Source organism: Lissotriton vulgaris, chromosome 8, assembly GCF_964263255.1.
Source record: "Lissotriton vulgaris chromosome 8, aLisVul1.2, whole genome shotgun sequence".
Lineage (NCBI taxonomy): Eukaryota > Metazoa > Chordata > Amphibia > Caudata > Salamandridae > Lissotriton > Lissotriton vulgaris.
In genome coordinates this window covers 1,548,879,606-1,548,891,654 of record NC_141696.1, presented here as the reverse complement: position 1 = coordinate 1,548,891,654, position 12,049 = coordinate 1,548,879,606, and the positions used below count along the sequence as shown (strand labels likewise).

Sequence of the window (12,049 nt, the reverse complement as noted above, 5' to 3'; positions counted from 1 at the left end):
TTTATTTCAGCCAGTTCTTTACTACGGTTGGTTTGTTGTATGTCATGTACCGCCACTTGGCCCTCTCTGTCAGTTTTTCCTCATTCTACCATATCAATTCTCTCTGTCTGTTTGGACATTCTCACCTTTAGATGGTCCACGCTCACAGTCAAAGGAATTTTTTCCCATCTATTATGTGCAGGTCAGTTTTCAGGTCTAGTAGAAGAGATTCATTACCGGCTGCGTCCAGCTTGCCATAGAGGGCTGTAACCTCCACATCTGTGTTTTCCTGTTTCAACACACCCTTTTGCTTGTAGGACTGTTTGGATTGCTGCTGACCCAGGTTTAGTGTCAGAGTATCCACTGGCTTCAGCGTCAGATCAGATAAAACTCTGCTATCCTCCAACTTCGAAGGGTGTGGTAGACGTTTACGTGTGACTAGCAGGTTTGTGAGTGGTAGGGCTCCCAGGTCCTCAGATTCTGGTTGTAATGTTCAAGTAAGCTTGTGCCCATTCGTGATCGTGGTGATCATGGAGAGCCATGCCATTGTGAGGGTAATTGTGCAAGTCTGTGTTAATATTCTAAGGCCCTGATTACGAGTGTAGGTGCTATTTAGCACGCTTGATAAATAAAGATACCAAGAGTTACGATCGGGTGCAATAAATAACACCTATTAAGAGTTTTTGGAGAATAACATGCAGCGTTTGGTGTTAAATGCACCCAAATCCACATAGTGGGGTAAATAACATATATAATTGCAATGTTACATTTCAGCAGGTGTGATCTGCTGAAATTTAATGAAGATTGAGGTATTTAACACATCTGATAATTATTGGATATGTGAAATAGCGGTTCCCTCGTAATTCCAACTAGCGCGTAATCAAAGGTTTACAAATGAGTTGAAATTAATCTACCCACCCATAACCAGGCTTTGAGTCTCCTAGTTGATATTGGCGCTAACCCAACACCAAAGAGTCTGGCAACATGAAGTTCAGCAGTTTGATTTTGCTTTCGCCAAGGCCCGATATAATCCCTGCAGCACATAGCTGGTCCTTCTACTCGAGCCCCAGCGCTGTGGACACAGGCCCAACAATGCGCTATTATGCTGTCAGGTAAAGTAGGTAAATATACTCATTAGCTCGTGTTGAGGGAGGACAGATGCAAATCCGCTGAGTTCAGAATCTGGTTTTGTGATATGCAGCATGAATTGGGGCTCTCAATGAGCATGCTGGAATTGTTAATCCACACCGTACTTGCACACAGTAGGTCCGAGTGATAACATAGTTCTCCCTCGTCTTTTTATAGCTGTGTTCTTGTGAATTTTGCCTCCCTTCATCAACCGGGCACATCAATGTAGGCCAGATGATGGTGGTGGGCCGTGCCACTGCCCAAGAGGCCAGTGCAGTCTTTCCATGAGCTCTTACAGTGCTAATTAGGCTGTCACCAGCGCAGTTCTCTGCTGCCGGGCCACTCGATAAGGACCCTCCTCTGCTGAAACCCACATTGAGGTGTATTGCTGCCGAATGGAGTTATCGAAAGGTCCTCTTCACACCTTTAGACCTAGCAGGTGGAATGAACGAACGCAGCAGGGCTGGCTTCAGGCATCCCATATTCTGTCCAGCTCCACGGTTACACCAAGTACCCTTCCTGGCCTCACACGATTTAGATATGCCATTGTTTGGCATTTTTCAGCGTATCAGCTGTAGGATCGAGGTGGATTTTGGACTCTGGGATCAGAAGCTTAGTGAAGAGGGGGCAGCAGCTCCCTGCAACCCTTTTTGCTTTGGTTATGGCTTAATAGTTTTGCCAATAACTAATCCACGAGAATCCTGCATGACAAATCATACAATGCAAAGCTGCTGAGTATAATTTGCTGCTTATGAACTTTGCTAATGGATGAACTGAAGATTTCCCAGCTCGAATTTCACACCCCCTTACAACATACACAAGTTAGTCTGTGCATCAACATACATTCTGTTTTATTATTTACAAGCCTAGGACTATTTAACGTTTAGCGTTAGTCAAAAGCCATAATTCAGTAAAAAAAATATAAAAGCCTCCTCACAATGAAATATTAGCCATATGACGTAGCTTTATAGTCGCAACAACTTCAATGAAACAAAAAAAGTATTTGTACATCATTTTGGGCCTTCCACAGAGCCACCTTCCAGAGAGAGTAAATCTCTTCATTGGGGCAGACAGTTAGCATGATCTCCATACTGGACCATCATTTAGGGCCTACACACCAATATCATCTGAGCACAGACTGTATCACGTTAACATGGAAGTTCATGGTGTGAATGATGCATGCTTCATATTTAGTTTAGCGTTTTTCAAAGCAAGGAGAATGCTTAGGAAGTGGTACACATTTTCTGCAGCTTTCCATCGCATGTTCTGCTTTTCTAAAAAAATAAGCTCCATTTACTTCCCCCATGTGTATCTTACAGACTAATCTTTTGAACCTGGGAACCACACATTGCTTTTTCTGGTTTTTATCAGACAGAGAAGATATGCATGTATATCCCCCAAACTATTCCTGTGCCCAAGTGCACACCACAGACAGAGTGTCATGAAAGTAAACATTGCTGTTTAATAAGGGAAAATGTTATTAACATGCAATCCTTAAAGCAACATTCCCAACAAAGCAGAATGACAATATCTATGCTAAAGTGTAATCTGTACACAAAGTTGAGAAACATGTTTGAAACTGGATTGTTATTTATAGATATGACAAGATTACCAACAGTAAATGAAATCAAACATTTTAAAAAAGATAAAAAATGCATTCTGAATTCTTTTCTTTTTTATTAAATACAAATAGTAGGACACCATAAGGTCCAGATGAACCAATGTCATTTGGATGCTGTGTGACAGGATTTCATTGAATATACATTAGTACATTGCAGTTATTGAAACCATGGTTCTTTTTCAATGGAAACTGACAGACCTCATTATCATGACTGTTAAAAGAAAATTCAAGACTTGAAAGGTTTCTGTAAAATGGTGCCATCTTACCACCCTACACATCAATATGACGATAAAATAAGAAGAATAAAATACATAAAAATATAATCTTCCATTTACAAGCACGCAAATTTGCCAGATCTCAGCAATGGCTTAAAATCATACTTTAACAGAGGGAAATCACATAGCGGTTAATCCAGTAATATGATTGGGGTTCTGGAGGCATTTCATGGGTCTCTATGAAACATGGATTTCATCAGCAAGTGAATAGCCTCAAACCAGTCTGCAGATCTTTACTATTGCGTTTTGTTGATTCAATATTCCAATGATAAAAATTCACCTTCATACAGACTTCACTAATCAACAATCACATTTGAAAAAAGATAAACTATTCAACCCAACTGCCATAAAATAATGATGTAAAATAAAAAATACAAACTGAATAACATTTATGTCATGACCCGATATTACATTATAGGGGATCTGCTCATATATACAAACCACATGGCCTTTGAAATATATCTGGACCTTAATGTTTACATAATTCATTAAGGGCTCCGCCATCCCCATGTACATGAATTGAATAGAAAAATGTGCCCCATGGTCACTAAAGTTTAAGGTTCTCAACATACCGAGCAATCAGATCAAAGAGCCATCTCTTCTTACAGCATTAACAAGGCAACTTCCACAGTGGGAGGGTAGTTTCAACATAATATTGTATTTTTCCAGCGCTAGAAAGCCCAATAATGGAATCTTCCCTGATATTCGCAATGTCTAGACATGGTTTCTTCATACATTTTGTAACTCTGCATGCTGAAAGGTGAAAGAAGCCTTCCCACGTTTACTGTAGCCAAAACTATTTGCATGGATGTGTTGCTGAAACGACTTATAATTTCATAACAGCCTTCCTCTTCAGGGAGAGGATGTGGTCTAACGGCTAGGGCGGTCAACTTCAAATCTGGGGGACCAGGTTTGAGTCGCGGCAACGACGCTCAACATCCTGTGATTCTGGGCAAATCACTTAATCTCCTCGAGCCTAACAAAAATGATTGTGTCCTTATGTATCTCAACTGGTGCTCATGTGAAGCGCTTTGATACCTTATAACTTCAGGTCAAGTTCACCCTACATAAAACTCAGGGAAAAAACACATCGTATTTGATGCTTATGTATGAGTTTTCATGTATGTATATTTGCCCAAACACACATAGTTGCAAAAAAGCATGGAAGCCCTTATCACATCCTTCCAGATGTCATTTCCTCTTTCTGTGTTCACTAATTAACCACTATGCATAATAAATCATAAAAGCCATTCCCTTATTTACATCTGCAGGATGTGTCTTACAGTTAATGAGCAACTGAAACAGCCTAGGTAGTTTAAGTTGTTTTTCCTATGTGTGATTGCTGGTGGCATTTTAGGTATGTTGAGCTAGCAAACCCATTCCAAATTCATTGCATTTGTATGATTTGTCTTCTGTATACCTTCACAGATGGATGGTTAGGATTGATGATTGAGCAAATCTCTTTCCACATACACTGTATGTGTGTGTTTTTCTCAATTGTGTGTTAGCTGCTGACCTTTTAGTTGAATGGATTTACTAAATGCCTTTCAACATTCATTGCATTTGCATGTTTTTTCTTCTGTATACCATTGCAGAAGGATGGTTAGACCTGATAGTTGAGTAAAGCTCTTTCACATTCTCCGATTAATGTTGTTCCCCTGTGTGTTAGATGGTGACTCTTTGGATGTGTGGATTTACCAAAGATTTTTCCACAATCACTGCAAGTGTATGGTTTTTCTGCTCTATGCATTTGCAGATGGATGCTTAGGATTGATGCTTAAGTCAATTAATTTCCACATTCATCCACATGTATGGTTTTTCCTATATGCTTTCGCTGATGTCTCTTTAAAGCTGATAAATGAGCAAAGCTCCTTCCACATTCACTGCATGTGTATGGTTTTTCCCCTGTGTGAGTTCGCTGGTGGCTCTTTAGAAGTGGAGAGCTATGATAGCCCTTTCCACATTCACTGCATGTGTATGGCTTTTCTCCTGTATGCTTTCGCACATGGACAACTAGGTCTGCAGCTTTAGTAAAGCTCTTTCCACATTCAGTGCACGTATATGGTTTTTCTCCTGTGTGCGATCGCAGATGGAGGGTTAAGTCTGATACTAGAAAAAAGCTCTTTCCACATGCGCTACATGTGTATGATTTTTCTCCAGTATGCCTGCGCAGATGCATGGTTAGTGACCATGACCGACTAAAGCCCTTTCCACATTCACTGCATGTGTATGCTTTTTCTCCTCTATGCCATTGCAGATGGATTGCTAGTTGTGATGCTTGAGTAAAGCTCTTTCCACATTCATTGCATGTGTATGGTTTTTCCCCTGTGTGTGTCAGATGGTGGTTCTTTAGACGAGTAGAATTAGTAAAGCTCTTTCCACATTCACTGCATGTGTATGGTTTTTCCCCTGTGTGTGTCAGATGGTGGGCCTTCAGATTTGTAGATTGACTAAAGCTCTTTCCACATTCACTGCATGTGTATGGTTTTTCCCCTGTGTGTGTTTGATGGTGTATTTTTAGATACGTATATATCCTAAAGCTCTTTCCACATTCACCGCAAGTGTAAGGTTTTTCCCCTGTGTGCATTCGCTGGTGTTTCTTTAAACATGATAAACCAGCAAAGCTCTTTCCACATTCACTGCAAGTGCATGGTTTTTCTCCTGTGTGTATTCGGTAGTGGCTCTTTAGATTGTTGGATCTACTAAATCTCTTTCCACATTCTTGGCATGTGAATGGCTTTTCTCCTATATGCTGTCGCTGAAGAATGGTTAGATCTAATGCTTTAGTAAAGCTCTTTTCGTCATCACTGCATGTGTATGGTTTTACCTCTGTTTGTTTTTGCTGATGGACCTTTAGTTTTGGTAAATCAGTAAAGTGTTTGCTACATTCCCTGCAAGGATTAGCTTTTTCCCCAGTGTGTGATTGCGGAAGGATCTTTAGTTTTCCTGAGAAAGTAACCTTCTTTCCACATTCACTGCAGGTGTAAGGTTTTTTTATGTGCATTCGTTGATGGATATTTAGGTTTGCTGAGAGAGTAAAGCTCTTTCCATTTTCGCTGCCTGTGTCTGTGTGTTCTGCTGTATGTGTTTGATATCTGCCCCACAGAGCAGATGACTCATTAAAAGTCATGTTACATTCATTACACTTAAATAGGCTTTCTGTTTGGCTGTTAGTGGTGGCAGAGTATGGATTAGAAGTTATTAAAACTCTACTCTTCTCACAAACACAGAACCTTTATGTTACTTCTCTTGTTTTTGTTTGTTAATGAACTCTCAGTTGTGATGGCTGATGAACCCTATTACCACATTTAATATATCCTCATGCATTTTCCCATGTGCATGGTTGGTGATGCTACTTCAGTAATGAGGGGAAGCCAAAACTCGTCTTACGTTGTGTGTATGGTTTTTTCTTTGGCGTTTAGAGTCTAAGCATTAGTTATATTTTTGCATAAATCATGATAATATGTTTGCTGACTGATCATTGTGGTTCCTGAATTACTAACTGTATTTTAATCTTCACTAGGAATTTGCAGTATATCTGTTCTTGCAGGACTGATAAAATATGTATGATCTTTCTATCAGGAGCTGTGTTTTTAACTTAAGTTAAGAAATGTCTAGAATGTGTGCAAAGAATTAACCTCACAGCTTATCTAAATAGTCTGTTTCTTGGAAAATATTTATGAAATACACACAAAGAACAAAACTCAATACCAAGTCATTATGCTCTAGAATAATGTTCTGCACTGCAAGTTGCCAAACACTTCTTTCTTTTAACTTTCAGATGTCTGCTTCACGATTCATGTTTTGAATACCTATGTCTTGTACACCTCCTTCTACGGATTGTAAGGTCCAGACAAAACAGTGTTTATGATGGACTAACACCATAGTATTGATATTGTCATATTAGAGATGGGAGCACTTTTTATAACTACCTGATCATTATCTAAGATAAAGGGTGGTATCTAGAATGTTTACATTTTGGGTGTGTTCTGCCAGTGTCATTTTTATGATTTTAAATGTTTTGGGAACAGCAGGATAGATGCCCTTAGCCTGTCGAAGACGCCAGATTGCACTTGATGTTCCTGCAGGATACGTCTGTTAATGTACGAGATTCACGGTCTCCTACTGAGTTGTTCTATTTCGAATTACTGTTTGGCATCATTTCTGGTTCTTCGAGTATCAGATAGCCTTCAAGTTTTGTCATGTTTTCTTTAATACTCTTCATCTTGTAACAAGTTCAGGGATCTCCTCTCTGTGGATACAAAAATACCCGTAATGTCGTAAACTATAAGCAGCAAAGTTTACACTATGTCTCTGAAGAAATGTAAAAAAAAAAAAAAAAATCAAACACTTGAATAAATTTCAGCCACTGGTAAATACTCTAGGTTGCAATGCAATATATCTTTTTAGCCCACTGTACCACTATCGACAATAAACATTCTTATGGAAATCCGCATTCATTGATCATCCTGCAACAGCCCAATTTGGGGAGAAGATGTAGCCTCACGGCTCGATCGTTGACCTCGAAGCTGGGGAACCAGGTTCGAGTCTCTGGCAACGACGCTCAACATCCTGTGATTCTGGGCAAATCACTTAATTTATCTGTGCCTAACAAAAATTAATATGTCCATCTGTAACGAAACTGGTGCTCATGTAAAGAACTCGGATACCGGATGTCTTCGTGTCTAGTTTGTGGTAAATAAAACTCTAAAAAAAATGTTTTCAAAATATGTACCAGAGTCCACATTCCTTTGAATAGTGACATATGCAACAACACATAATGGTGTTGACCTTGTTGTCCTTGGTCAGTGAGTTGTGGCTAAGTCCTATGCCACAGCAAGACAATTAATACATTTCACTTTATCATGTTCATAGCTTAGGAAATAATAATGTTACAATGAAAATAAAAACACAACAGAATCATTTTCAGGACGAAAAACAAATCCTAGAGGGAAAATGAGAATTGGGTGGCATGTCGAAGTGTATGATGTCCGTACATTCACTATCAAAGACAGCGGTCAAGCAATACCTATATGATCCCAAAGCACGATTAGAAGGGCTGCCATATTTCAGTGTGTTACTGCTTCCTGCTGCATGCATAGAGATTGGCCATGTGTTCAATAATGGCGGGTTTATTAGGTTCAAAACAAACAGTTTAGAGGGAGGGCAGTTCTTAGTGTTTGTAAACCTTACAATAAGTAATTACGTTGAAATGGCAAATTTCTTTCAACACTGTCCACTATCTCAAACAAACTGTTGTCAACCATAAGGGGTGCCATTAGATTTCGATGTCATACATATGATGCACAGATGATTCAGGAAGCAACCAGATCTGCTAATCAAATCCAAGTAAGATGTGTAAGACTAGCCTCTTAAGGAAGAGGTGTGGCGCCTCGGCCAGGGCGACTGATTGCGGAATCTGGGGATCATGGTTCGATCCCCGGGGCCGGCGGCAGGTTAGCCCAGCACCATGTGACTCTGGGCAATAGCTTGCTTAATCTTCCCGACGGCCCCCAGCGCCTAGAGACCCTTACGGGTGATTGTGCGCTTTACAAATTTGGATTATTATTATTATTATTAACTGAAGCTGACTTGAACAAGACGTATACACAAGTTAAAACAAGTTCTGGAAGTGCCAGATTTAAAATGACACAGGGTATACTCGGCTCCCAAGTAGCTACATGAGATAGGTTTGTACCAGGTAGGAAAATCGAAGAGCAGATCTTTATCCAAATATTGTAGTTGAGCTCATTGCTAGCACTCTACTGTGGGATAACAGTAAACTCATTGAAAGGTGTTTAAAGAGACAACAATTTCGGTATTTACCCTGCTATCAGGTAGGAAAAAAATAGCCATGCACTGGTTAGACTGATCAGGCTCAGCAAGTGGCTTAAGGTTGCTGGTCAATGGAGTGTTGCTGAAAAAATTTACATGCAGCTCACAGGAAATGACCCTAAACTTAATGAGCACCTAGGAAGATGATACAAAATACTGTCTTAGGTGATGTATGTCTAGGAAATGTTGCCTTCCTGAAACACAACACAGCCTTGTTTTATACCCGACAATCTTTCTCTAGAGCACCCTTTTAAACAATTAGTGTAACTTATTTAAAACTATTACACTTTGTAAGTAAGCATTAGGCTGTAATTGATGACTTGTTGGTTTGGTAGATCACCCACTTGATACTATGTTTGATGCTTGTATTTAAAGATTATTAAAACACAATACAAAAAAAATATGTCCACGCACCAGAAAATGGGAGCTTAGAGACCGTCAAACAATACTCAAAATACTTACAGAAATGTCTAGTACTTTAAGATAACCGAGCACCTTCCAACTGGTGGATTCAGTGCAACTAAAAAATGTATTGCTAACTACAGACTTGTCTCAACCCAACCTACAATTACTCACAAAACAGCAGCAAATATTGAGAGAGAGTATAAATCTACGAAACAACTAACAACAATGACACCACAGACACGGAGCACCATACTAGACCAAAGGGCAGCATACTACAATGGAATGGTCACCAGCAGCACAGACACAACCATCTCCAACTACAAACCAACATATCCTAAAATGTATGTCCTCACGCGAGGTTCAAGATGCAACCCTCCAAGATATGTAGGTGTTAAATTGCAACAGCTCAGACGGTAAGAGACAGTGCTTTAGGGTCACATTTACTTTGGGCCAGAATATAAAAAGGAAAAGCAAAAATAGCAGTATCGTAATGAGCAGACGCTGTTATAAGGTTAGAATGCAAGATCCCACAACTGAGAAACAATGCAAAGGCACATTCATTATACTGTGCTTTAAAAGGCAGTTTAATTGTTTTATGTCGCACTATACAAATACCTTAAAACTTATCATACCCCTCATGTGATAGTCTATGTTATGATATTCCCAGAATTCTTAGATCCTGGTCATACAGCAGTCATTATCAAGATGTGTCCAAACACTGCATCAAACTGCTGGGGTGTGGAGTTATTTAAACAAGAAACCCACCCTAAGGACAAAATGCTACTGAATTCTACCTGGCCAATAAAGAATTTCACTTTTCAAATCTACTTCCTAAGTTAATTATATGTTTGAGCTCAGCTCAAATATTTTGTAATAGAAAGTGGTATTATTCTTGTATGCACAAAACATACCAACACATAACATAAATGCTGTGTAATAGGTAATGTCAGGTAGCTTGGTAAGCACTGTACACAAAGCAAGATGAGGCCCATTTAATTGGACAAGCTGCTCTGAAAATTATGAAATTAGCAGCCCCTGGATCAACAGAGAGGGACACCCCTTGACCGTATGTGCACAGCAACCATTGTCCTTATAATCAAGTTTGGGTGGCCTGCAGACAGGTGGGTCTCCTAAAGGCTGATATCTCTGCTTAAAATCGGACACCAAATTAATGGCAAACCGATTGAGAGGAGTAATCTTGGCTCCGTTGGCAGTAGCCTCACTGGACACCAATAAGGCGTTCGATTCAGTGGAATGGCCCTTCTTATTCAGCATTATGAGCAAGATGGGATTTGGTCCCAGATTCTTGAAATGGGTCAGGTTGCACTATAATAACCCTCGGGCGCAGCTCAAAGCCAATGGTGTCCTCTCTTAGGGATTCCCAGTTGGACAGGCCTCGTGGCCGGGCCGTCCCCTCCCCGCATGGCGGGTCGCGGACCCCTGCTCCTCCTGTTCCCCGGACAAGAACCACCCCTGCAACCCGCCGGAGCAACCTCCGGCCCTTCCCCGATGGAACCCTGGCTCCTGAACACCACCGTATCGGCTGGCCCAGGTCCTTTCCAGAACCCCTGTCTCCTGCCCAGCCGCCATTTTGGACACTACACGACCAGGCCTCGTGGCCTCGGGTCGACCTCGGCCTCGGGCCCAGCCAGGCCCCGACATCGAGGCACCACCATCCACCCAGGGGGTGAAGAGACCACTTGGCAGGTCAATGGGAGAAGGAGTGTCAACGGCTCCCCTCCGCCAGGTGTCGATCGCCCCCGGCCGCCCTGGGCGCTGGCTCCACCCCCCTGCTGGGTGTCTGGAATCCCTCATCCCGGATCTCCCGACCCCCAAGTGCGAGGGTCCGGACATCAAAGGGCGCCAGACCTATAACTGGGGCAGCTCCAGAGCAGGAAGGCAGTTGTATCCTGGAGTCGAGAGACACCGAGACAAACTCATCCTTGGAGGCCTGCTGGCGCTGCCGCGGCTCCTCTTCGTGAACGATCTTGAAGGCCTGCTGGCGCTGCCGCGGCTCATCCTTACGTGTATGTATTGGCATTTATATAGCGCACTACTTACCCGTAGGGTCCCAAGGCGCTTCGACCGCTGCGAAACCCTTCCTGGCTTCCCTGAGAGATGGTCCGTTAATGGGTATCTCCAGGGTGAGACCAGGCATCCCCGGCGGTCTGGTGGGGCCGTTAGTGAAGATGAGGCAAGCTAATGCCCAGAGTTGCCGAGTGTGATCGCTGATCAGAGTGGGCACCGAGGCGAGAGAATTATCGAGTCCGCTGACCCTGGTGCAGAAACCTGCCGCGCCGGGAATCGAACCCTGGTCCCGGGCCGTCCTCTGCTCTCGGGTCTGCCGCCTCTAACCAGTGAGCCACACTACTTCACTGGAAGGCCTGCTGGCGCTGCCGCGGCCCCTACTTGCAAACCCATCAGCTCGAGGATTGTGAGCTCCACGCCTGCTACCCCCGTACCTGTCCGGTACTGAGACTGTCCCGCTACCCTTTCCCCCAAAGAGACTAGAATTGACAGGATCCTCGTATCCTGGTCCTGCTGTACCGTCAAGTACCTTGCTTTTAAGATATATAAAAGTGTGAAGAACCCATCCCTGTGTGGTGTCTATATGTGGGGGGGGAAGTTACCTGTCTGTACGATTACCGGAGAGGGCCCTCACCGGAGGCCTCTCCCCCTGTACTCGGCCGACCCTCCGGGTCCCCGTCTAGCATTCCCCATTAGAGAGCGGCATGAGACATGGCTACCCTCTCTCACCAATGCTATTAGTTCTAGCGATAGAGGCGCTGGTGGCATGGATTCAGGT

The 12,049-nt window shown here is 42.4% G+C and overlaps 1 protein-coding gene across 2 annotated transcripts in view; it reads right to left on the bottom strand.

The window, feature by feature from the left end:
• Positions 1 to 2,549: 2,549 nt before the first annotated feature.
• Positions 2,550 to 12,049, bottom strand: part of LOC147700349 (uncharacterized) — a 63,798-nt gene continuing 54,298 nt past the window's right edge. The window contains exon 4 of one of the 2 annotated variants that reach the window (XM_086935715.1): positions 2,550 to 7,255. In XM_086935715.1, coding sequence (XP_086791841.1) covers positions 4,790 to 6,133 — 1,344 coding nt within the window. In that variant the 5' untranslated portion in view covers positions 6,134 to 7,255 and the 3' untranslated portion in view covers positions 2,550 to 4,789. Of the gene's footprint in view, positions 7,289 to 12,049 lie in introns of both variants that reach the window. The other variant, XM_086935716.1, reaches the window with a different exon arrangement.